Here is a 26,725-nt window from a genome sequence, read left to right as displayed (position 1 = left end):
TCCAACCCAAAGTGGTTATTGCAGAAAAAAAAATGTTACTAAATTGTGATATTTTGGGAAACTTTCTAGCCACATAGATACAGGAAAGAAATACAATGTGGGAGATGAGGGGCTAGTCAGAGAAAGCTCCCCCAAAGGAGAGCTCACTTTGCTGTTCTCCTATATCCTATATAACAGTATCTGACATAGATGTAAATTAGGCATGTGTATTTTAATTTCATCCAATAAAACATAGGTTCACTGCTACTGTCACTACCAGGTCAATACCCATGATGACAATCTTACTGTGGGGATCCATTTCTTTTTTTTTAATAAATTAATTTGTGTTTTTTAGTTTACAAACACTCAGTTCCACAACTTTTTGAGTTCCAAATTTTCTCCCTCTCCCTCTCCTTTCCCCCTCCCCTAGACAGCATGTAATCTGATATAGGATCTTACATATACCTTCACATTAAACGATTTTCCCAATAATCAAGTTGTAAAGAAGAGTGGAACCCATTTCCAAATGATGCTTTGTTTGAAATCTCTGAGTATTATTAGATGGGTGTTACCATGATCATGGGAAAAATCATTCAGAAAGTAAAGCAGAGAAACAAAAATGTTTATCATGTTAAGATTTGAGACACAAATCTTGAAGTGCCACTGGCTTCCTTGCCCTTAACTTACAAAGGAAACACAACATGTAGACAGTTGGGAGGATCTCTGTTCAGACACTCCTGATCGACATTGTTTGAAGCCCTGGGAAGATATAGATAGCATAGAATAATCTCTTTGTGAGGAATTAATTGCTGTTTCCCGTTTCCTGTTTTGAGTAGAAAATGTCTTTAATGTATTGTGTGAGTTCAGCATGAAGAACATGTTCTTTGGCATTATATAAATATTTACTTAATGCTGAAAATTTATTGTCAGGCAACAGTCATTTAACTAGAAAATATTGCAAGCTTATTTTCTTCTGGGGATAAAGGATATCACTCTTTGATTTTTATTTTCAGGATATTTGTCTATCTCCTCCTTTTCCCTGCTTCCCTCACTTGATATTGGCATTTTTCACCTATGAAATGGGTCAGAGACTAAAATCCCTGAAATCCAATGAAATGGAGAACTAAGTCAGCTATATCTACAATTCTGGAGAAAATGCTCCATTTGGGTTTCCATGCAAGTAAACTAGAGGACCGTAGTCAAAGTGGGATTGTTAGTCACTGATGGCAACCTAAACCTTGAGGGCTAGTCCTAAATGTGGTAATTGAATGTTTAAAGGCTGCCCCTCTCCTCCCACACCCAACACCAGAACATGCTCAGCAAATAGCAGCTGACATATTCTGACGGAAGGGACTGGTTTCTGCTATAAAGAAGGGGGATCTGGGTTGGTAAAAAATAGAAGAGGCAGGAAAGTTCATGGTGTGGGCAGGGAATAGTGAGCAGATAAACTGGATTGGAGAGTTGGTGTAGGGGAATGGTGGAAAATAAGGGCTGATAACTAGTTTGGACAGCTGGGGGGTGTGGTGGGTAGAGTACCCAGCCTGAAGTTAAGGAGACCTAAATTCAAATCCAGCCTCAGACACGTACTAGCTACGTGATCCTGGGCAAGGCATTTAACCCTGTTTGCCTCAGTTTCCTCATCTGTAAAATGAGCTGGAGAAGGAAATGGCAAACCGCACCAGTATCTTTGCCAAGAAAACCCCAAATGGGGTCATAAAGAATCGGCCAGTACTGAAACAACTGAACAACAATGATACCTAGCTTGGAGGCTCTCCGATGTCGGTCTGGGAAGTTTATATTAGAAAAACATAGACTTAGAGCTGAAAGGACCTTAGAGGCCATCAGCCTTGTCAACCCAAGTCCAATCCTGTCACTTTTCAGATGAAGAAACTGAGGCCCACAGAGCCTTAGTGACTTATCCATAGTCATAGAACCAGGATCCAAAATCAGGTCTTCCTGACTTCACGCCCAGCGCTTTTTCCATTCTGTGCATGTTGTGGTCAGCTGGGAAGCATTGTAGGTTCCTGAACAATACACCTGCCATGAGCTTCTGCTTTCTTAAGCCAAGTCCATTGGGATACCATTGTCTTGAGTTGGAGTTAACTCAGATCTGAATGGTACAATGGAAAGATCGTTAAGCTAGCAATGAGGAGACCCGGAATCCAGTCTCAGAGATATCTCTTGTTGGTCTTGTGACTGAGCCACTTGCTCTGAGTCAGGCAGCAAGGATTTATTAAATCCCTGTTATGTTCCAGCACTGCACCAAACACAAGGGAAACAAAGGAAGGTAAAAGACAGACCCTTATCTCCAGGAACTTGCAGTCTAATTAATGGAGGAAACAACATGTAAATAGCCATGTACAAACAAGATGTGTACAGGATAAATTGGAGGCAATCAACAGAGGGACAACACTAATATTAGAGGGGGACGTGGGATCTTGTAGAAGGCAGGATTTTAGCTGGGATTTGAAGGAATCTAGAGGAGCCAGGAGGCAGAGAATGGGGGGAGAGAATTCCAGGCATGGGGGACAGTTGGTGAAAATGGACAGTCAGGAAATGGAGTCTCTTGGGCAAGGAACAGCAAGCAGGCCAGTGTCACTGAGAAGAGGGAGCTCCTGGGTAACAGCTTCATTTTTTTCAGTGAAGTATGAATCAAAGTTCTCAGCTGAGAAGATTGAGAGGGGCACTATGGGAGGCTTGAGGAGGGAGAAAACGTTTGGAAATACCATTATGGCAAATGGACCAGTGTGTCCATTGGGGAGGTGTAAAAGGATTGCCTTGGTGTGGTGAGAGTTCAGTTGAGATTAGGTAACATAAATTAGCAGTATTGAAATCAACATGATTTTGTGATTTCTTTCCAGCTTCATTAAACAGCATTTAAGTTGTTGTTCAATTTCAGTCTTCGTGACCCCATGTGGGTTTTCTTGGCAAAGATACTGGAATGGTTTGCCATTTCCTTCTCCAGCTCATTTTACAGATGAGGAAACTGAGGCAAACAGAGTTAGGTGACTTACCCAGGGTCACACAGCTAGTAAGTGTCTGAGGCTGGATTTGAAGTCAGGAAAAGGTCTTCCTGACTTCAGGTCCAGCATTCTATGCACTATGGTGCCATTTGGTTAGCTGTCCAAGCATTTAAATAGGAACTTGCTATTTAATTGAGGGTAGGTTATAAGACATATAAACAAAAATGCAAGCTCCAACATAATACCTTTCCTTGGAGTAGTTACTCGGGGAATTATATTTGTTATTTTTTAAAGGTGAACATTTATTGAACATTCAGTCATAATGGGCATTATTTTTATTCAATCAAACTGAAGAAACTAAAAACCAATTTTTTAAAAAAATATGCAACTAAACTTTACTTAAAACATACAAATTTGCGAAGGGATCGTTTTAATCATTGTCTTCCCTTAAAATACAAAGCAACCTTCTCAGCCCTACCTTCTTGGCTACTAAGAAGACCTAGAAAGGAAAGTTCTAATCCTCCAGGTCCTTGGCATTGTCAAGTGGTTCAGCATCAGAAATGGATATGGTTGTATCAATAGAAATGACACTAATGAAGATGGCTTACCTATCTCTTTTGCTCCTCTACCCTAGGGACCACTATTTTTGTCTATTTAACTGAAATCTCCTATATGTTTTCTCTCTCCCCCGACCCCCAAACAGAATGTTAGTGACTTGAGATCAGGGACTGTCTTCCTTTTTTATTTCTATGTCCAGTGCTTCCCATAATTCTCTGCACATAGAAGCACTGAATATAAATGTTCATTCATTCATCTTCTTCAAAAAAGCATTCCAGAGGCAGAAAGGAGAAAGGAAGAAAGCCCACCTGATTCCAAGAGAAACACCATCAGAACGGATACTTAACCTCCTTTTGGCTCAGTTTCTCCATTTGTAAAATGAGGGGATTGGGAGTGATGACCCCCCAAGGGGTCTTCCAGCTCTCAATCTGCAGTTTTATGATCCTGGGTAAAAGCATTTAATTGAAGGCCTTTGGAGTCGGGGAGATGTGGAATCAAATTCCATCTCTGACATTTGTTAGCTTTGTGACCACAGGCAAGTCACTTAACCCTGTAGGCCTCAGTTTCCTATCTCGAAAATGGGAATAATAACAAGTCGTAAAGTTCTTGTGCCGCTCAAAAGAGATAAACCACTTTGTGTACCTTAAGTATCTCTCTAAATGTTAATAATAAAAGCCCAACTTGCCATTGCTGGAGGGGCATTTTGGGGAATATTGGTTGATAGGGTAGAGCAAGGTGGCCCACTGAAACTGCCAGAAAGGTGCCACTTTAATCCCTGAAGAGGATAGCCTTATCTAGCCTGCTATCCCTCACATTGCCTCATAGGTTCCCAAGGGATATCCCAGAGGGATGGAACTGGGCATGGGGCAATGTGGCAAGATGGAACAAGCCAGAAGAAATTGGGTTCAAATCCCAGCTCTGCCCCTCATTTTTCTTGTGGGCTATGGAAAATCGTATGACTGCTCAGTACCTCAGTTTCCCTTCTTGAAAGATGAAGGAATTGGAATAAATGATCTTTAAGGCCTTCTGTGCCTCAAAATCTATGATGCTGTGTACTGTCCAGCTGAGTCAGCATTAGCTTCTTAGTTCAGAGTGAAGTCGCCTTAGCCTGCTCAGGAAAGGAGACAAATTAAGATAAGACAAAAATGTAGTAAGAAATGTAATGTGGAATCCTTTCTGGTTGACTACTGGCATTGTGCTGATGCTATCATGCGCCTCGGTCTGTTACAAGAACTCAGGAGCACAGAGGCTATGAGCTATTGATTGGCATGAAAATACCCAAGATTTTGCAATCTACAGATTATTTGAGTGAAGTGACAAATGTCCCTGGAATTCTGACTTAGGGATGTGGTCCGCCTCAGGTAACCAGAGCTGCCACTTGTATGGAACAATTATGTGGGGTAAACCATTCACATGTAGGCTGGAGCGTGTGCGTACCTATACGTGTGCGTACCTGTACGTGTTCACATGTCTTTGTAGAAACAACTACCTCTTACCATGTTTTTCTTCTTCCTTCTCTCCTTCCTTCCTTCCTTCCTTCCTTCCTTCTTTCCTTCTTTCTCTCTTTCTGCCCTCCCTTCCTTCCTTCCTCCTTTCTTTCTTTCTCTCTTCCTACCCTCCCTTCCCTCCTTCCTTCCTTCCTTCCTTCCTTCCTTCCTTCCTTCCTTCCTTCCTTCCTTCCTTCCTTCTTTCTTTCCCTCTTCCCTCCCTTCCTTCTTTCTTTCCTGCCTGCCTGCCTTCCTTCCCTTCCTTTCCTACCCTGCCTCCACTGAAAGTATGGCATCCAACTTATGATCCCAATCCCACTGTTGGTTAGCATGGAAGCTTTGACCTGCTCCATTTCTGACCTGAGGCTGTTCATCCCTCCTTAGATGACCTGGTAGCTCTCTGCTCCCAGGGTCTTGCCATATTAATTCTGTACTTAGTACAGACCCCTGGTTAGTATTTGCCTTGCTGTAGCTCAGAATTCCTGAACTCAAGCAATCCACCTGCCTCCCTCAGCCTTCCCCAAAGGAGGGACCCCAGCTGCATGCTCAGCTCCCACCACCATTCAAAGACCCTCAGCTTTCTGCATCTATGATGTCAGCCATCATGGAACTCCCTGGCTGTCTGTTTCAAAGCATATCTCTCATTAGCTTTGTGCTTTTATAATAAATTGCAGCTGCATCCCTGTTATTTATCTGACCAGCCAAGCTCATGATTTCCAAGGAGTTTTTGAGAAAGTTGACTAAGTCCAATAAACAAACCTTTGTGATAACTTTCCCCTGACGCAGGGGGTGACCCTCCCTCTCTTTGTTTGAGGCAGCTCATAGACTGGGTCCCAAATAGCTTTGTGAGCACTCTGGGACTTCAGCCTGTCTTTGTTTTTTCCTGAATTTGGTGGACAGAGCAGCTGGTCAAGCACTGTAAGCTTAAGGTGGCTGAGCACAGAAATCCAGGCCTTGCCTAGTGACACACGTGACCTTTCCTTTGGAAACATGAGGGCATTTCCATCTCCTGGGAGGGCTTCTGGGTGGAGACCACTCGAAGCAGGTGCATTGGCTAATGCGTTGTTTTCAGTCCAACACCAGTGCCAAAGCACGGAGTTGGAGGCGTTTTCTTTGTCTCACAAGCTCTTTGCTCCATCTTTTGGACCTTTGCCACTCTCCCTCTCTCTTCCTAACCCTCATCTCCTCTTTCCTTCTATTCCCTTTCCTTTCCTTTCTCCTCTTTACTGTTATAGGAATTGATAAATGAATAAATACAAGCCCTCTCCCTGCAATTGAATGTGTTCTTCTTCCCAGGAAGGTTTGCATCTTAAAAGAGGAGACTAAAAAATGTAACACTCATTCAAAGAAATGAACCTCTCATGGAAGATTTTTCAGGCAACATGGGGCTAGGGGGAGGCTACTTAGGGGCAAAGGTGAAGGCCACCAGCACCTGTTCCATCATCTGTATGAGTGGCCGGTGACTGTGTAAGGTGGCTCCCTTCCTCACAAGCAGTCTAGATGCACACAAGCTGATGCAGAGTTCAGAAAATGGAACTGAACCATACCTCCTGTTCTGCATAGCACAGATGGCTGCTTTGGGATGCTTACTGCCTGTCTGGGGCTGCTTTCCCAGAAGGAGACTAGTCTTTGGCACTTAACTCTGAGATGTTCAGGGATTTGTCATGGGGTGGCTCTGGCCTTCCAAATGATATTCCAGTGGTTGTGATGGGCACAATCTCCCTATGGGTCCCTGTAATTATACTTCCACAAAGGTTTTGGGGTTTCAACTCTCCAGGGAGTGATATGGAAAGAGGAGCGATGAGGCGGGATGGGATGGGGGAGGGAGGGAGGAAGAGCAGACATCCTGAATAGTTGGGGAAGTATTATTTTCCCTTCCATAATAGGGGTATTGCAGCCTAAGATGGTGGGTTCTAGGGATCAAAGGGACAATCCATTTTTAGTGGGTCATTTTCCTTCTCAGGTCAGACTTTTGAAGAATACTAGGGATCTGCTGAATTTCCTTTTGAAGCTATTTTAAGGGTGGCAGAAATACTTGGGTCCAGTGAAAAAGAAAAGAGAGGCCAGATCTGTAACAAACACAGGCCTCTAAGTTTTGGGGGTTGGACTGAAATCTGAGGAAGTCTGGTAGCCTATAATATGCAAAGGCTTGAGTCTTTGCCCCAGGAGCTGATGGCCAAGGTAACCTGAGGGCAGTCTGAATGCTGTTGGCTTCTGTACTACAAATAAAGGGCTCTTTCCGATCTGTTGCCTGCAGGTTTAGTGTCAGTCACCCAGGGATGGAGCAGTATCTTATGGAGAAACAGAGTATTTAGTCTCATTCACCTTGTCTTTGCTTTTTCTTTTTTTTTCATCCCTTCCCAGCACCCAAAGACAATGAGGAGCGAGTGTTCAGGGAGCGGATGCGGCCTAGGAAGCGCCAGGGGGCTGTCCGCCGCAGGGTCCACCAAGTTAATGGCCACAAGTTCATGGCCACCTACCTTCGGCAGCCCACTTACTGTTCTCACTGCAGAGATTTCATCTGGTAAGGCTCTTCTTCCTCCCAAGTTTTTTTTTTTCTTCACTTTGGAGTCCTGGTAGGGTGGGGAGGGGGAGAGGGAGATTATACACTTAATTTGGCTAGCACTGACAGCTTGCCCTTTTATTTCTTCCTAATTTCATAGAGTTCTGTAAGGCATTCACAAATGCTTCCAATGCATTTGGTAACATGTGGCCCTAGCTAGACTCTGAGCAGGGAGGGGGTGGGTAAGAAGGAAGATGGCTCGTTAAAAAGAATACTGGACAGGGAATCAGAAAATTGGGGTTCTAGTGCCAGCTGCCTCACTAACTCTCTGAGGGACCTTGGTCAAGTCACTGTTCCTGCAGAAAATAAAATGCCACAGATATAGCCCATACAGTACACTCACCTCCCAGTCTAGCGCATGCCCGCATTCATCTAAGTAGGTAAGCATCCTTTCATCCTCAAAGGGAAAAACGGATTAAATTGTGCTATTTAATGGAATCCAGTTAAACATTTCCTGGAATACCTGTGCTTTGGGTGGTGTGGAGGTAAGTCTCTCTGTCTCTGTCTCTCCCTCTCCCCTTTCCTGTTTCTTCTTTCTCCTGCCTCTCTTCTTCCTTCCTTCTCTCCCTTCCTTCCTCCCTCATGCCTTTCTTTGTTTCCTTCTTTCTTTGTTTCTTTTTCCTTCCTTCCTTCCTTTCTTCCTTCCTTCCTTCCTTTCTGCCTTTCTCTTTCTTTCTTTTCTTTTCTTTCTCAAATTGAAGCTTCATTTCCTAAAGTGAGCCTGTTCTTGCTTTCAGGGGTGTCATAGGAAAACAGGGATACCAATGTCAAGGTAAGTGGTACAATACGAACTAAGCCACTGATGAGTGTGTAGCCTGTGAGCAAATCTAAAAAAAAATGAGCCACATCCAAGATAGATGAATGGATAGATTCTCTTGAATGAACTTGGAGGGTGTGTGTATTATACACCATCTCATTTGTGTGCTAGACCAAATGAGTCCCTGGACACTGGTGCTCTTAGCTCATCTCCTCACAAGTCTTCCCTACCTACATATGTTCTCATCTCCTCAGTTCCCTTGCCCTCTCCTTCTTTCACTTTTCCCATGTCCCACAGAATACAAGGTCTACTTTATTTCTGAGGCTTCAGGGGAGTCACAGAGAGCACCAAACACACCCAGTCCTTTATTTGCTGGTTATAGCAGGCAGCTCAGGGTTTTTGGTCTCATTCAGAGATTTTAATTCTTTTTTTTTAATTATGTCAGAACAAAGTTCTCATTAGAGGATCGACAGAAGTCCCACTTCATTTTGAGCTGGGGGATTTCTATCCTATCCCCTCACTTGTGCTAATGTATTCTGTGGGATCACACTCAGCTCCCTTGCCTGCTCACCCTGTTCAGTATTTATTAAGTATTCCCTTACTTATTCCTTTGCCCCTGTTTGACTTGGGTAACATCCCTAGCCATTTGAAAATTAAAGCCCCCTTGAAATGCTTAAGGGTCATTTTACAAACTACTCTAAGTGCTAGGCTCGCTTGTCCATATATAATTAGGAAATTGGGTGTCACGTGTAATCATGTCTTGGCTTTTTTGCTACCAGAGTTATGAAGCAGCCTGTCTAGCCTAGCCCTGGTTGTCTTGCATCTTAAAATTACAGAAATTTAAAAAATCATTTTAGGAATATAGGAATTGGAAAATATGAGAAATTATATTAATTAGCAAATATCATCCCCTCCAGGGTGTGATGCAGGTCCCTACCACTGCCTCTTAGCACAGTGTGGGGTGATTTTCTTGTTGATCACCTCTAACTTGGGACTTGTATACACATTGTCTTATGGGAATACTCAAAGGGCTCTGGACATTTTCATGTGGAGATACAAATTAAATGGAAGTTTTACAACGTAGAAGGTCAAGACCCTACTTGATAGAAAAACAAAGACACCAGAGAAGGCCTCATGGCAGATCTGCTAATGGCCAAAGAGCTTCCCTGTTCCATCTACCAACTGGCATTGTTCTGAGGAGTCATGTAAGCACCATAATGCCCATAACAGGAACGATTATGCCAGTGGGAGAGCTTAGAAAGGAAATGGTTTCTTGACCTTGGCATATGCTTGGAATGAAACAAGGAAATTGATCAGGGCTCCCAGAACCATGGAAAACCACAGATGCTGTTTAAGCATAAATGTTTAATTCTCCTCCAAAAGCATTTAGTAAATCCTAATTTCAGGGATGACAAAGCGCCTTTCAAAGAGCTCTGTGATGGGTTTGAGGGGAGAGGCTGATGGGCAGCTTTTAAATCAATACGAAAGGGTCACAGTTCTGTGGTTGTCAATTTCATCTTGTATTTGAAACCCCCTCCCCATTCCTTTCTCCCCGTAATCCCCCTCAGCACTTGTCACTTCCCCCCCACCCCGAAGCTCATTCTACCCCTCTTCTGTTGTTTACAGTTTGCACTTGTGTGGTTCACAAGAGATGCCATGAGCTTATAATAACGAAGTGTGCGGGCTTAAAGAAACAGGAAACACATGATGAGGTAAACATTTATAACATAAAAGTCTTGGGGATGGAACATTTTTCTCCATCATCCATACACTATAACCTGCCCAAAGTTTGTGTGTGTGTGTGTGTGTGTAACTTATTTGTCTAAGTTCCTGTCTTCTCCTTCATTTGTTGAACAAAAACTTGGGGAGTTGGATGGTAACCCTCTGGCAAATATCAAAAGCTGCAGAGAGATTGCACTCCATCTGAGTTCCCTGTGCCTGTGGGCACTGTGCCACTGATAGCTAAGTTCCAGGACATAAGCCTATAGGGACAATGTGCTGTAAATTTTATTCTGATTTCTCACTCTTGCCAGTAAATTGGGAGAAGCTGATTGGTTGGTGGGTGAAATATGGATTGCTTCTGGGCCTGAGCAGCTGAGTTAGCATTGCAATGGGGCTACCTATAACTCCAGGGATGGTGGATAGCAGATCATCAGACAGAATGATGATCCTGGCAAAAATGCAGGGATTTAACTGACCATGTTCTGGACCTCCATTCTGCTTTCTTAATTGAAAGCTAACTCATAATTCTAGCTGGTGGTCTTAAAAATGGGCATGTGTGGATAGAGTTGGTGTGGTTTTACAAATCCATGCCAACTCGTAGAGGTACATTGAGAGCTGATATCCTACTGGTGGTGAGCCAGGGATAGTGTCTTTACCTGGAGACAGTGAAAATGGAGAAGAACGGACAAATCCCAGCTATTTGGCAAAAGGAAATGGTAGGATTTTGTGGCTGATTGGCTAGGAGTGGAGTGAAAAAGAAAGAAGGATCCAAGGTAACTGCAAAAGGGTGTTTTTATGGCGGGGAGGGAGATTGGGAGAAGGATGAAGTCTTTGACAGAAACAATGAAGAAGAACACAGGAGAGAAAATGTTGAATATATGAGTGTGTGATCTGCATTTATGTTCAGGATAGTTGCATACATACATTGTATATATAGAAATATGTATACATATATACATACATGCAGAATGTGTCTATACATATATTATATGTATGTATGTATACATACATATTGTTGCTTAGTCATTCAGTTATGTACAGCTCTTCATGACCCTGTGGACCAACTCTCCATGAGTTTTTCTTGGCAAACATATTGCATTGTTTTGCCATTTTCTTCTCCAGTTTTATGCAGGCAGGAGTTAAGCGACTTACCCAGTGTCACACGGCTTTTTAAGTATATGAGGTCAGATTTGAACCTTGGTCATTCTGATTCCAGGCCCAGTGCTCTATCCATTGCACCACCACCACCACCACCACCACACACACACACACACACACACACACACACACACACACAGACAGACATGCATTATGGCATGGTGGACTCTCCTGGAGTCAGAAACATCAGTGGCCAAGGCATCCCACTATTAAGTTTTTTGGCATTAGGATGCTTTAACAGAAGCAGTGCTCAGGACAACAGAAACAGTAATTCCACCTCTGGAGTGTTATGTTGAGGTCTGATACCACATTTTTAAAAGGGCATTGGCCAAAAAGACCTCATATAGAAGAGGGTGAACAGGTTGGTGAAGGCATACAAAGCCATGTACTGTGTTATAATGGAGATTAGTTGAAGAAACAGAGAATGTTCAGCTTGAAGAAAAGAGGATTTGGGGGAGATAGCAGAGCTGTCTTCAACTGTTTGAAAAATTGTCTTGTAGCAGAAGGATGCGAATCAGCGAATCAGAAAATTGGAAGAGTACTCAACAGCTGTCTGGTCCAATGAATACTTGGGAGAAGTGCATACTTTGACATGTCCAAGAAGTAGTTCTGTAAACTCTGCTTGATCTCTGGTCCAGGGGAACCCATCCCCTCTCCAGGCAACCCACTCCTCTCCTGAGCAACTTTCCTTGTTGGGCATTTTTTGCTGACAGCAAGCCTAAATTGGCCTCTGCAAATCCAACCTCTGGGGACAAACAGTATAAGCTTAATCTCTCTTCCACTTGACTGTTCTTCAGATATTTGAATGCAGCTGCCAGGTTTCCCCTACATCTTTTCTGCTCCAGTCAAAACAATTCCATTTGCTTCAGCCAATCCTTGCATAATTCAAGGAGTCTGAGCATCCTGGTTGCCCTCCTCTGGATTCTCTCCAGCTTATCCATGTCCTTTTTAAACACTGGCGCCCAGAACCAAACACAATACTCTAGATGTAGTCAGAGATTAGCTTTGTGCTTGGCTCCAAGGATGGAGCTTAGAGTGATGGGTTAAAATGACTAAGTGGTGTTTGTTGAATTGAATCAAACAGAGATGAAGTTGTTGAGAGATAAATGTCAAGTAGATATTAGGGAAAACTCCCTAACCAATGAGCACTTCCAAAGTAGGGCCTTCCTTTAGGAGGTAGTGAATTCTTTGTTGCTAAAAGTTTTCAAATACAAGCAAGATGACGTGTGTTGGGGAGATTGTCGAGGCTCCTCTGTTCAGATGCTGGATTAGATGAAATGAATAATGGTCTCTTCCAACGTTGACACTTTGATTCTGTAATTCTAAGGACCCGAATGTCTAAACTACCTTTTGGTGGCCTTGGCCAGGGTTCATGATAGGATAGGACAGTTCAGATACAACATCTCTCCTTTTGGGAGGGGAGTGGTGCTTCTTTGTGGGAGACTTGGGCTAAGGAGCTCTTACCTCTCAAAGCATTTTGCTGCATAAGCCCCATGTATCCTACCCATTGCTGCTTGGGTGGTGTCAGTAAGAGGTGAGAATTAGTGTCGAATTCTCATTATACAAAGAATTTAAAGAAAGAATTCCCACTGAGATGAATACTTTCAAGATTATTTGCTTGCATCATGCGCACAACTTTTTTTATAAGCTTCTTTTGTAAAGAAGAAAATACATTTTAGTACAGTTACATCTTTTGGCTAAAAGAAGTTAAAAATGGACTAGTTGTGGTTTATTAAAAGAAATAATAACAATAATAGCTAGCATTTATATAGCACTTTACAAATATTATATCATTTTATCCTCACAACAATCCTAGGAGGTAGGTGCTGTTATCTCCATTTTAGAGATGAGCAAACTGAGGCAAACAGTGGTCAAATGGTTAAGTGGTTAAGTTGCCCAGGTTACATAGCTAGGAAGGGCCTGAGGGTAGATTTGAACTCAGGTCCAGTGCTTTATCCTTTGTGTAAGCTATATACTGAGGTTTTGAAATTTCACTAGATTGCCAAATGGTAGGTAGACAGCCCCAAAGAGTCAAAGTGACTCTTCCAAAGGTCGTTTTTTGGGAAGCAGTGCCAGGATTTCAAGCTATCATTTGGGTCTCCTGGCTGCTAGCCCTAGGCTGTAACAATTAGTCCTCTTATTAACTTATTAGCTAATTATTAGCTGTGTGACCTTGGGTGAGTCACTTAACTCTGCCTCAGTTTCTTCATCTGTAAAATGAGCTAGAGAAGGAAATGGCAAACCACTCCAGTGGCTTTGCCAAGAAAACCCCAAATGGGGTCATAAAGAGTTGGACATAACTGAAAACAACTAAATATCAACAAGGCGATAAAATACTCCACTGCGGGACAAGAGCTAGAAAAGCTTACCAGTATCCAGTGGAGGTTTGACACTTGAACTGCAGAAGAGTCAAATGATGGAGTCCCAGTTCTACAAGCACCTGGGCTTGTCATATATGGCATCAAAGACATTGTATTTGTGAAGTCAGCATATGTCCATAGACAGGAAGTTATTCCTGCCCTAGAAAACAAAAAGCCTTCAGGATTCTTTGATGAACAAGAATGGAATATCACTTTGATTAAGTGGAAAGAGTACTGAACTGGCAGTTCAGAAGTCTTGGTTTCTAGTCCTGACTGCCAAAAATTGTATGTCTTTGGACAAGTCAGTTCCCCACTCCCCTCTCTCTTGGACATTTCAATTGCTCATCTATAGAATGAGGTCTTTGGAGTAGATGATCTCTAAGGTCCCTTGTGGCTCAATGAATGAATGAATGAAAAAACATTTATGAGGTGCTTATTATATGCTGAGCTCTAGACATAAGAATGCAAGAGTAAACATAGTCTCTAGCCTCAAGGAACTTACATTCTAATAATGATGGAGACCCAAGAATCAGCTTCTTTTTCTTCTCTTCCTTTGTAAAAATGTCCTCTCAGATTGGCTCCCCTTCTCTCTGTCCCCTTGGAAGTGACTTTTTCTGTGTCAGAAAGGAGGTCACTCTTACTGCCACACTGTCATGTGAAGAAACCAGACAGTGCTTGGATTTTCTCCCTTTTTTTCTTTTGCCTTCCCCCTGCAACTTTCTCATTTCTCTATGATTTCACCACTTTCCTTCCTCTCTTGGTCTTGTTCACCTTCTCTCTACCTCCCTCGCCATACCTCCTTGAGCTTCTCTTCCTCTTTGTCTATTTGTAACAGGATGCATATCTCCCTCTGCATCTGTTTTCTGGTTCCACCATCTCTCCTCCCCTTTCTTGTGGAATGAGAGTATCTTTCCAGCCTTACTGGGATTGAATCCCCATCCTGCACTCCTCCAACAGCCAAACTGGCCTCAGTGTTCCTCATATATAGCATCCCATCTTCCATCGCTGTCACTTTGCGTGGGCTGTTTCACACACTTGGAATGCATTCCCTCCTCACTGCTGCTTCACAGAATCCCTTTCCTTATTTAAGACAGAATCCAAGCACCATTTTCTGTAGGAAGCCTCCCCTTCTCCCCACTTCTAGTACCCTCTCTCCCAAATGATTTTGCATTCAACTACTTTGTATTTAATCACTTTATATTTATGCTATATATACTCATCAATATAGTTGTCTCCATTATTAGAATGTCAGCTCCTCATGAGAAGGGATTGTTTTAACCCTTGCACTCGTATCTCAAGAACCTAACAGCACTTGGCAATTAGTAGGTGCTTAATAAATTCTTGCTGATTGATTCTCTGTGCCTTAGAAGGCTGACCCCATGGGGTTTGCAGTCAAGATGGTAGAAGAAGATATTGGAGCTGGGTCCCCTGCAAAACCACACGGGTGCAGCTCACATCTTGTTCCTCTCCCCCTTGGCCGCTCGCTGCCTTGGGGAATTTTTAGGGAATTGACAAGAGTTTGTTCTACTGGGCAGAGGAGTATATGATTTACTTCACTATCCACATATGTAAAGAATGCATAATAATGCCAGAGGTTTACCTCCAGGCTTACAGACTTACAGAAGACTTTACATACATTAGCCCATTTGCTCTGATAGATATTATCATACCCATGTTTATAATCTCTATAGATATTATCTCCCCCTTTTATTTTCCAAATGAGAAAACTAATGGAAGGCTCTAAATGACTTACCCACACTTAGCTAGTAAATATCAGATGCAAAGTTTGAACCCGTATATCTGCTGACTGTATTCCTTCCACAATATATCATGCTGCTGCTGAGTTTAGGGTCAAATCTATACAAATAAAGAACGGGCAATCTCTTCATGAGTATAATAAATTTATAGAGTTGAGAAATTCAGATAAGACCTCGCTAGCCAGTATCTCACTCAGCTCAAATGATATTTTAATGTAATCTCATCTGCTCCAACAAGAGGGATGGTCTGGTTCTTAGAGTTTGCTATCAAGGGATCTGCCTGGTTTCTGTTATGGTAGATTAGCAACATGGAACCATTGTGTGCATGTGGGAGTCTATGCTTATTTTGGGAGTTTCGACATTTTATCAGCCAGCCCAAGCATAGCAAGCCTCCCTCTTCTCCTTTGTCTTAGAGTCACAGAACAGCTGGGAGGGACTTCCTTGCTCAGCCCACACCAAGAAGACAGCAGACAGTCGGGGGAGTCGCTCTCTCTGTCTCATTACTTTTGCAAGCAGACAACAGGACAGCTAGCTTTGGAAAGGCCAGTTTCAGCATCCCACTCTATGATTGTCCAAGGCCATTTTAGGGGGCAGTAGAAGTGGTAAAGTCAGAGTGTATCTAGATTACCCAATGGGAAGCAGGAGGAGAACATCTTAGTTAAAATAGCAAGAAAACCCAGAATACTTCTCAAAGAAAACTGTTAATAATTAGGCCTTTTATTTCCTTAGAAAGAAAGGCAATGTGGTGTAGTGAACGAAGCACTGGCCATGGAGTCAGGAGAAAGTGAGCTCAAACCTGGCTCTGTGGCCATACGCAAGTCATCTAATGTCCCTCTCAGCCTGTTTTCTCATTTGCTAAACGGGGATAATAATATCTGAAACTCTTCAGGGTTGTTGTGAGAATCAAATAAGATAATTCGTATAAAATTCTGTTCAAACCATAAAGCATCATATAAATGTGAGTTTATATATATGTATTATATGTAAATTTTTATATTTATAATATTAATACATGTTATATATGCATATATATAAGTGATGACACATAACTATATAGAGTTCTTTCTCATTCATTATTTTCTTTGACCCTCCGAAATTCTGCGGGCTTTGGTTGACAGTTGAGAGGCAGTGTGGTGTAGCAGATAGCATAGTGAACTTGGAATCAGGAACATATGGGTTCAAATCCTGCCTCAGACACTTACTAGCTCTAAGTCTCTCTGTGCCCCAGTTTGCTCTCCTATAATATGAGGGACTCAATGGCCTCTAAGGTCATTTCCAGCTCTAAATCTATGACTCAATGATGTAATGAGCTGCCTTTCTGAAGGTCATACCCAGCCAAGATTTGACTCCAGTGCTGCCATCTCCCAGGCCACAGCCTTCCACTTACTCTTTTCAAGTAGGCAGATCGCTCTTGAACATTGACTTTGTGCAAGGCACTGTTCAAGGTACTGTCCAAGATCTTGGGGGATTTACAAGAGAAGTCTCAGATACTGGCCCTGCCTTCAAGGAGATTTCTGTCTAATATGTTTAGGGTTGGAGCAGGGAGAGAGAGAGAGAGCACAAGAGTAAAGTAATAACTAATAATCTATAATTAAGTTTTGAGTTTGTGGATTATAAGTGGTGTGGTACAGAGGAAGGAACAGTCAGAGAAGGCTTCGTGGAGGAGGTAAAACTTGAGCAAAATGAATAGGAAGGGCAAAGAAGACTATCCTGGGGTTAATGAAGAGCAGACCAAGCAAAGTTCCAAGCCTGGCAAGAGGACGCTACCCCCACTTGTTTACCATCAACATTTCAGATTTTGGCCAGGATCTCCTATGTACAATACATGTATTTTTGAGAAAGAAAGAAAAAAAATGCATTTGAACGAGAAGCATCAGTGGGAGGGCAAGTATCCTGAGTAAGCCTTCTGTTCTGCCTTCCTTGTAGGTGGGCTCCCAGCGGTTCAGCGTCAACATGCCCCACAAATTCAGTATCCACAACTATAAAGTCCCAACTTTCTGTGACCATTGTGGATCCTTGCTCTGGGGTCTCTTGCGACAAGGTTTACAATGCAAAGGTAAGGCATTTTTGGCCTCCCTGCCCTCACACCCTATTCTTCCTCACCAAATCCCTCCCCACCCCCCCACTTTTCTGTCTTACCATGAAAAAAGCTGATATATAAATTTGGTCAAGGGGACAAGGAAGCTATATACTTTTCACTCAGTAGCTGCTAAATAAACATAGGTTGCCTTGTTTTGTTCATTGAATATATGTTGCATTGATAACAATCAGCAAGGATTTATTGAGCACCATGAAGAGCCCTATCCTAAGCAGTATGGGCTGAAATACTGAAAAGATTCAAGGCATGGTCAGTGCCCTTGAGAACTTATAATTTAGCTGAGGAGGACAGGACAAATACACATGTACACAACATTACCCAGCAACCTACCAACAATATTAAATAATATAAATTGAGCATATGAGTGCTGGGATCCAATGAGAAAAGTAGAAAGCTCAGAGGGGAGGGGCACTCATGAAGGCTCCTCAGAGGAGGTAGGTTTAGAGCTGACTTTTGGAAGGAGGTGATGATGGACATAAATTAGGGAGTAGGTTTCCCTCCTTTATTCCATGATGTTACCTAGAGGCATCCTTGATAAGTTTCATCAAGTGGGGACGTTCAAGAATAGAACAAAGACATGATCTGCCTCCAGAGAAAGAACTAATAAATAGAAGTAAGTATAGAGTAATTTTACACACACACACACGCACACACACACCCCTATTTCTGTCTATTGGTAGTCACCTCTAGGAAGGGGGAGGGAAGAAAAAAAGAAAAAAAAAGAAATATACAGGTTAATTTTATTTATTTGAAAGGAATAGCAAGTTGTGCACGGTAGGTTTACACTTTCGTGTACAATCATCTTTTTTTAATTCTACTATGTTATGGAAATGCTTGTTTTATTCCATAAATAAAAAAAAGAATAGAAGTGACATCACCTGATGAGGGGATGCAGGTAGGTTTTCCAGGGTTTAATTAATTCAATTCAATCTAATAAATATTTATTATTTAAGTGTCCAAGGGAAAGAACCTTCAGGCCAGTGCTCCCAAATCAAATGCTCTTGAAAATAGGCAACAAAAAATAAGCACAATGGGATCTTTTAATCTTAATACTTTGCTGACCTGAATGAAGTCCAACATTAAGGAAGAGTAGAAACAACAGGTTGTTTTGGGGGTCTGGTATAAAGCTTTTAATAATTATAAGTTCTCCCTGAAACAAAGGTCCATCTTTTCAAATATCACTGTTCTTCTGCTGATACCAGAGGGCTTTGAGTCATGAGAAATGGGAAGTCCAGAGTATATCATAGGTCATTTAAGAGGCAGTGACAAGGTGCGTGATGGAAGCGAGCAATGAAAAACTGCACGAGAAAGACAGCTTGATGATATTGTCAGAGTGATGCATGACAAGAGGTAGGCCAGTTATGTATTAAGAATAAAGGACGACCATTGAACAACCCATGTGCTCTATTGCTCTCCACGTGACATTAAGAAATCTAGAGGAAGCTCTGCATCTGAGGGTGTTGGGTAGTCCCCTGTAGAAAATTTACAGGAGGTCATAGACAACAGTCACAAAGACAGGAAGCAAGGACAAGAAAGTATAGCCAGGTACTGATAGAGAGAATACCCATATTGATTAAATCAAAGTATCAGAGCATTAGTATCTCCAGTTCTGTCAGTTGGTACCAGTCTGACCCATTTTACCATCTGATTTTTCCACTGGGTCTGACATCCCCCTAACTCTTGGGAAGGAATTGATTCTGAGGTCAGACGTATTTGTTTCTTAGCCAGAAATTGACCTCCTTCTGTCCAAATCTTATTTCCAGAAGGTTAATTTCTACAGAATAGTAAGGAGCTTCTATAACAAGAATCTCCTGATGGCCTGCTATAGCTTATACCCAGGCCAATGGTTTCTACCTGCTGTATACAATGTGGAGAGAGTAAAAGGGAAAACAATGTTTGGAACAAATGTCTATTGTGGAGAAATTCTGATCCTCAGTGAGGCAAGAGTCCTTGCAGACCAGTCATCAAACAGTCAACTACTCAAGTATTTATGGTACTCCTACTATGTGCCAAGCAGTATGTTAGATGCCGTAGGGGACAGATTATAATACAGAGTCAGTGCCTACAAGGGAGGCCATAACAAACTGGGGAGACAAGACAAACATAATTAAAACTGTCAGAGAACAACACATCACAGGATAAAGTGAGAAATTGTGTGGCCCAAATTCAAGGTGCTATAAAAATTCAGAGAAGTGAGACAATAACATGAGTTGGAGTACTCAAGAGGACTTCTTGGAGGAAGTGGGACCTGAGCTGGGGTTTTAAAGATGGATAGGATTTGAATAGATAGATTTGGAAGGAAAGAAGAGTGGGGAACCATAGAAACTAAATATCAGAATTAAGAATGAGCATATAATGAGTTAGTTCATTGGGACAGAAATGAGACCAATATGATTAAAGCACAGGGTTCATGGGAGGCAGGGTGGTGCAATGACTTTGGAGTCTGAGGAGCTCAGTTCAAATTCTGACTCTTCCAATATAAAATGGGTGATTTTGCATAAGTAAGTTTACCTTGCTTAATCCTCAGTTTCTTCATTTTAAGGATGTAAAATGAAGGGGCTGGAGTACATGACCTTTAAGATCCTTCTGAAATCTGTATTCAATGTGCCAATAGTTTTTGTTTTTATATCACTTTAGTTTTTTTAAGTATATCTCTCCCTCCAGGGACCTAGCCATTATAGTAAAGAATAAAAAAGAAAAAGAAAGAAAAAGCAGTTTGACAACATTAACCAACACGTTAGTCAAGTCTGACAGTATATGTATACAGTGTTCAGACAGTCCCTTCACTTTTCCAGAGAAGAGAGAGAAGCATATTTTTTCACCTCTCCTTCAGAGAAATCCTTGGTTGTTATAATTATGGTGACCAGATTCTCGTGTGCAGTATCTACTTACGTTGTTGCAGTTTTTGTATATCTTGTTTTCTTAGTTCTGCTTAATTAACTCTGCATCAGTTTCTATGTCTTCTTATGCTTCTCTGAATTCTTCCTATTCATTATAACTTCTGGCATTGTGATCATCGGTTATATGCATTTTCAAGATGATAGGCCCCTAACATCCCATGTTAGGAACAGTTGAAGACAAAGCTTGATAGGTGGCATTAGAATAGATTGCAGATGCCTGTGAAATCCAGGCAAAGGAGTTTAGATTTAACGCGGTAGGGAACAGGAAACCTGTTCCTGTTTCTAAGCAGGGCAGTGACAAGTCGAGTCAACAAAGCATTTGTTAACTGCCCACTGTGTAACAAGTGGAACAGATAGGTGGTGCAGTGGTTAGAGTGCCAGGCTTGGAGTCAGGAAGACTTTATCGAATCTGGCCTCAGACATTTAACTAGCTGTGTGACCTTGGACAAGTCACTTCACCCTGTTTGCCTCAGTTTCCTCATTTGTAAAATGAGCTGGAGAAGGAAATGGCAAATCACTCCAGTATCTTTGCCAAGAAAACCCCAACTGGGGCCACGAAGAGTCAGACATGACTGAAATGACTGAACGATGTACCAAATGCCATGCTAAGGGCTGGGGATACAGTGAAGGGCAAAAATAGTTGCTGCCCTCAAGGAGCTCACACTCTAATCATGCAAACAGCTATATACATGCATGATCTATGCCAGGTAAAATGGAGGTCATCTCAGAGGGAAGCCACTTGCATTGAGGGGGAAAGGCCTCTTCCAGAAGACAGGATTTTACTAAGACTTGAAGGAAGCCAGAAGGTAGAGACTGGGAAGGACAGCATTCCAGATATGAGGGATGGCCAGTACAAAAGCACAAAGATGGGAGACTGAGGGTTTTTACAAGGAACAGCAAGGAAGCCAGTGTCCCTTGGGACAGGGGGCCTCTGGGAAGATTAATCTTGCATGGGCTATTTGCTCCTACTTCCACCAGAAAGAAAAAGAAACCTTCCCGTAATGAATGGCAGAAAATAGCACTGCTTTGGCTAGGATAGGGCACCAATGAGGTGATGTCTGATTTTTTAAAATAAATATCTTAAGTGAGTTGTTGATTTGTGCCAGGAACTAAAATGCAGACACTGTCATTTCTGAAATATTAATGTGCCCAGAGCCCAGCCGTTGACCATCGAGAGTGCCCTTATTCAGCATGGTGGATGACAGAGAACCATAGCTTCTCAGTGCTGCAGTTAGAGGAAAGCCTGGGCTTCTCTGGGTTCTCTTATAGATGGAGAAAAATTCGATAAATCTGGTGGGTTGCTCATTAGCTGCCATCTGTACCCAGCGTGACAAGCCAAGTCCTCAGACCATATTCTGCTCATGTACAATATCTCTAGTCCTCTTCTAGTGCTCGCCCCACTAAATCCCAGGACGTTTCTCCAGCCTCCATCCCTTTCCCCTAAGACTGCCATAGTATTTCCTGCTTCTGCAAGGCTCAGATTCTCACTTAGGCATCTGGAGTCCATGACCTTATTCTTTTTTTAAAAAAAAAAAATTCTAATACTTGCCTTTCAGTATAATTGATTTCCTTTTAAATTCTGTGTATTCAAAAATGTTATTTTGAGCATGTCACCGGACTGCTAAAGGAGGGAGAGAAGGGTGGTGTTATCCAGTCCAAAAAAGGTTAAGAAGCAGGTGAGTGAATAAGAGTGCTAGGCCTAGGGTCAGGAAGATCTGAGTTCAAATTTGGCCTCAGATACCTACCCTGGCTTTGTCTGCCCCAGTTTCCTCGTCTACAAAATGGGATTAATAATAGCACCTACCTCCCAGGTTGTTGTGAGGATTAAATAAGATAATGTTTGTTAAGTGCTTTATAAACCTTTTATTGTTGCTCAGTCATTCAGTTGTGTCCAGGCCTTTGTGACCCCATTTGGGGCTTTCGTGGAAAAGATACTGGAGAGGTTTGCCATTTCCTTCTCCAGCTCATTTTACAAATGAGGAAACTGAGACAAACAGGGTGAAGTGACTTGTCCAGGGTCACACATCTAGTAAGTGTCTGAGGTGGGATTTGAACTCAGGAAGGTAGTTCGTCCTTAGGCCTGGTACTCTATCCACTGTGCCACCTAGCTATCCTTGTAAACCTTAGAGTGCTAGTTAACATTAGCATGATTATTATGATGATTGTTGTTAAGAATTCCTGCACTAGTGTGTTATAAAGATAAATGTTTGATGTTGAGTACTAAGGAATATTTGCATTTAAATGAGGCAATGTGCTGTAGATCACTGGGCCTTTAAAATGCAAAGAAGTGATTCTCTAATTGTCAAATTTCACACATTACAATGGGCTGCCAGCGGAAGTCATTTCGTCTTGCGTTTTGAGTCAGGGTAGCATTCAGAGGCCTTCTGGGAATCCCTCCTATCATTTCATCCCTTTTGTCTCTTTGCAATGTCTCTCCTAAATGGAGCCCTGGCAGCCCCTCTTCCTTCTTTCTCCTCGTGCCCCAGAGAATATGTGCTGTTCACATGCATGCCTGCATGCAAAGGGCCAAGGACAAAGGAATCCTGAAACCCCTCCTGTTCTGGTTGTCTCCATCCTTCTTTCTGCTAAGTTCTGCCCCTAAAGGAATGCTTCCTTATCTGTAGGAGGGTCACAGTCCCAGAATCGTGTCGAAGTTTCCTTCTTGCTATTAAAGTAGGATTTCCTGTTTTTCCCCACTTTGAGTTCCCAGGTCCCCTGTTTACCTTCCCAGGAAATTTGCCTTCTCAAGGGAGTTATAGTTCACAATTAGTCCCGAGCCTTCCCTCTCTCCTTAGTGGGCTACATTCTGTTGAGAGATGAATTTGATTCTTTAATCTCATGTAAGTCTCTTTATTCACCATTTTCCTCCCATTGGAAAGTTACTACACTGAAACTCAGAAGCTTAGAATTTGAAGGGACTTTGGAATTATATAATCCAGACTCTTCCTTACCCTCCCCTCCCATTTTATAGATAAGGAAAAGGGCTACCAGAGAAAAAATGAATAGAGTTCTAAGGCCGGGTACATTTTCATTTTTTTGATGTCTCCATTCTTTCTTCCCTCTTTGAGAAATAAGCAGAAGTAGTGGAGGTGAGGATGATGGGCTATGATGGTAGAGATGGTAATGATGAGGTACAGCCCTGGACAACCCTTCCCCCCCCAACACCAACTCTCCTTGAGCTTTCCCATGTGGCCAAGCCTCTGGTCTTCACCTGAGGTATCTACCCATTCCAGTAATCCTCTCAACTGGCCTTTCTTTGTGGCCTACACCCAATCTCTGGCTACTTCCCACTCTTGATCCTATCTAGACTGAGAATCTAGGTCCCTGCTGTTCTCTGCCCTTCTCTGTTACCTCCCGGTCATCCCAGACGACTTGGCCACTCCTAGATCCTTCCCACAGTCTTTCTGCATATAAGATCCATCTTGCCTCCATTAAGGTGCTCAGATTCATTAAGAGTCTAGCCAATGCGCAGATTTACTCTGGTCCACTTGTCAATATAACTCACAAATATGAAGGATTCTTAAAATCTCACCCACCCAATCAGTGTTCTAATAAACCTGGTCTTTGGCTTAGAGAAAGTTTGGGTCAAATTCATTCAGGCAGGACCTGTCTGTCACTATTTGGGGTCCCAGTACCCCTAAACCTCAACAATAATTCCATATGTCTAGACCAGCTTAACTGTATGACCTCTGAACCAAATCTGTCAACTCTTGAGTCTCAAGAGCTGCATGATGATGTCTTCATTCTTCAGAGATTTCTTGACAAATCTCGTTTTAACCTTACAGCACCCCTGTGAGGGGAGCTGAACAAGCATCCTCATCATCAGCTAGGTGGCCCAATGGATAGGGCACTGATCCTGAAGTCAGGAAGTTCAAATCTGGTCTCAGACACCACTTTGAGTGAGGCAAGGCCCATTCAGTGAATAGGTCTCTTTTCTTTCTCAAAGACCAAGCCTGAAGTCCAATTCACTCTGGATCTCTTGGATTGGACAACTGTAGGTCTCTACCCAAGCACCGCTTAATGGTTATTTTTTGGGTCCTCCTGGCTCTGGGTGAATGTGAATAGTAACTATTTCTCTTTTGGCCAGCAACCCCAAGGGTCTTCCCCTCCCAGTTTGATTTTTTTTTTTTAATTAAAGGGGCCATCACTTGACTCACTTCTTAAAGAGGTCTATTCACTGATGCAGTGTTACCTCACTCAAAGTGAGAACCTGAAAAGACCTTAGCCTGAAAGGGCCAGGATCTCCCATTGCATCCTGGGCCATCTCCAATCTTCCCGATGAATATCGGGCCTCTAGACTCAGATGGCTCTGGAAGAGAAAATGATGAGGCTGATGACCTTGCACAGCCCTCCCTCACTCGAATCCAAGTCAACTGCAAGTCATGTCATCATCTCCTCTTTGAGGACAAAGGACAACCACAACCACACAAGCATCAGTTTTCCTAGGTATAAAATGGGAATAATAGCACCTACCTCAAAAAGTTGTCATCATGAAGAACAAATGAGATAATGTTCGTAAAGGGCTTAGCACGGTGTTTGGCACAGAATTGGGGCTTTCAAAATGCCCAGTCCCTTCCCTCACACCCTTCGCTTCCCTCTTGTCTAACAGATGAGGAAAATGACGCCCAAAGAGGTATAACGGTTTGCATAAGATCATACAGCAAACCAGGGATGGAGCTGGGATTAAAACCCAAGGCTGCCCGTGGCTTGTCTTGTGTTGCTTCCATAGCAGCATTGCACCTGGCCCGTATGTGTGTATACTGAAGGGAGGGAGAGGTGGTGCTTCTGGAGGGAGTGGAGGGAACACATTCAGGGATAGAAAGGGGAGTGTGTGCATGTATGTTTGTGTGTGTATGTGTGTGTGTGTGTGTGTGTGTAGAAACACTTGCTCATTCTTTCCTTTAGTTCTGTAAAACAAGGGCCCACCAAAGTAGCTAAGTCTCCCTTGACTCATCCCTTCTTCTCCCTAAGCACCCCAAGTTTTAATTTCTTAGAAATATGTCTCAGCCATTCTCAGAAGCATCTGCACAATTTTCTTGCTCTACTTTAAAAAAAATACTGGGATGATTTATTAAACATGAGTATTCCTTCAGCTGGATAATGAATCAGTCTCAGGCCCTAATTCATCTGAGTTTTATTTTTCATATGATGTTTTGAAGCTTTGTAATACTGTAGCTATACACACACACACACACACACACACCCACACACACACACACACCATTAGTCCTCTCAGCTCTAAACTCATTATTTTTGCTCCCATCCTAAACAGGATATTCTATCCCCACTTGGTCCCCTGCATTTCTTTTCTGCTGACATTCCCACCATGACACATCATGCACAGCTGCCATGAAAGAGTTAGGGACCTGACATATAGTTAAAAAAAAAAAAGGCAGATTATGGCTCACCTTGTAGGGACTGCTAAGCACCTTGGTTTTCTTTGTCCCCATCTAATACAAGGGCAAGAGGGTCTGTCTCTCCTCTTTGGCTTTAGCTTCAGTTACACATAGCTCTAAAGCTAAACACAACAGCTTTAGAAGATGTGCCAAGGGAAGGGTCTTTGCCCAGGCTGGCATGACTCTCAGTATTTTTTCAGAACTTAAAGGTTCCCCACCTTTCCCATGATATTTCTTCCAGGCTTGCTTCATTTGGTTATTAAGAAGACTGACTATAAAGCTTCAATATGTCAGTGTATCACTGGGTGAGTTTCTGATCCCTCTGTTTCTAGTGATTGAGTTAGAGGAGGTATCTTCACAGAATCTCAAAGATGAAAGGGACACCAATGGTAATTTTGGGCCCTCCTGGCTTAGAGTGAACGTCAATGGTAACTGTTTCTCTTTGGAACTGCAACCCTGAGGGTCTTCCCTTCCCACCTTGAATTTTCTTTTTTTTTTTTTAATTAAAGAGGCCATCCCTTGACTCCTTTCTTTAAAAAGCCTATTCACTGAATGGGCATTACATCACTCTAAGTGAATATGTGAAAAGGCCTTAGCCTAAAAGGGTCTCCCATTGCATCCTGGGTCATCTCCAGTCATTCTGATGAATATCTGGTCACTGGACCCAGATGGCTCTGGAGGAGAAAGTGAGGCTGGTGATCTTGCACAGCCCTCCCTCACTCAAATCAAAGTCAACTGCAAGTCATGTCATCATTTCCCTGATGCCATCCATGGTCCTCTTCAAAAACGAAGGACAAACACAACAACAATCCAACCCAGACCTGAGGAAAAATACTTTTTCTAACATACGCAGGTGGCCATTCAACCTTTTTCTGAAAACCCCCTAAAAAGGGCCAAGCTCTTGTGGGGGCACATTCTACCTTTGGATAACTTTCATCCTTGGAAAGTGTCTTCTCATGTTAAATTTCCTTCCATATAATTCCCACTCACTGTTCCCAACTCTTCCTTCTGGTGTCAAACAGAAGTC

At 42.5% G+C, this 26,725-nt stretch overlaps 1 protein-coding gene across 1 annotated transcript in view; it reads left to right on the top strand.

Annotated features, from left to right (window-relative positions):
- PRKCE (protein kinase C epsilon) overlaps positions 1-26,725 on the top strand; it is a 666,915-nt gene that overhangs the window by 386,127 nt on the left and 254,063 nt on the right. The window contains exons 3-6 of the mRNA XM_036749535.1: positions 7,352-7,511; positions 8,288-8,322; positions 9,934-10,019; positions 17,231-17,360. Of these exons, the coding sequence (XP_036605430.1) occupies positions 7,352-7,511; positions 8,288-8,322; positions 9,934-10,019; positions 17,231-17,360 (411 nt within the window). The remainder of the gene's footprint in view (positions 1-7,351; positions 7,512-8,287; positions 8,323-9,933; positions 10,020-17,230; positions 17,361-26,725) is intronic.

This window comes from Trichosurus vulpecula, chromosome 3 (assembly GCF_011100635.1).
Source record: "Trichosurus vulpecula isolate mTriVul1 chromosome 3, mTriVul1.pri, whole genome shotgun sequence".
NCBI lineage: Eukaryota > Metazoa > Chordata > Mammalia > Diprotodontia > Phalangeridae > Trichosurus > Trichosurus vulpecula.
This window is presented reverse-complemented; position numbering and strand designations above follow the sequence as displayed.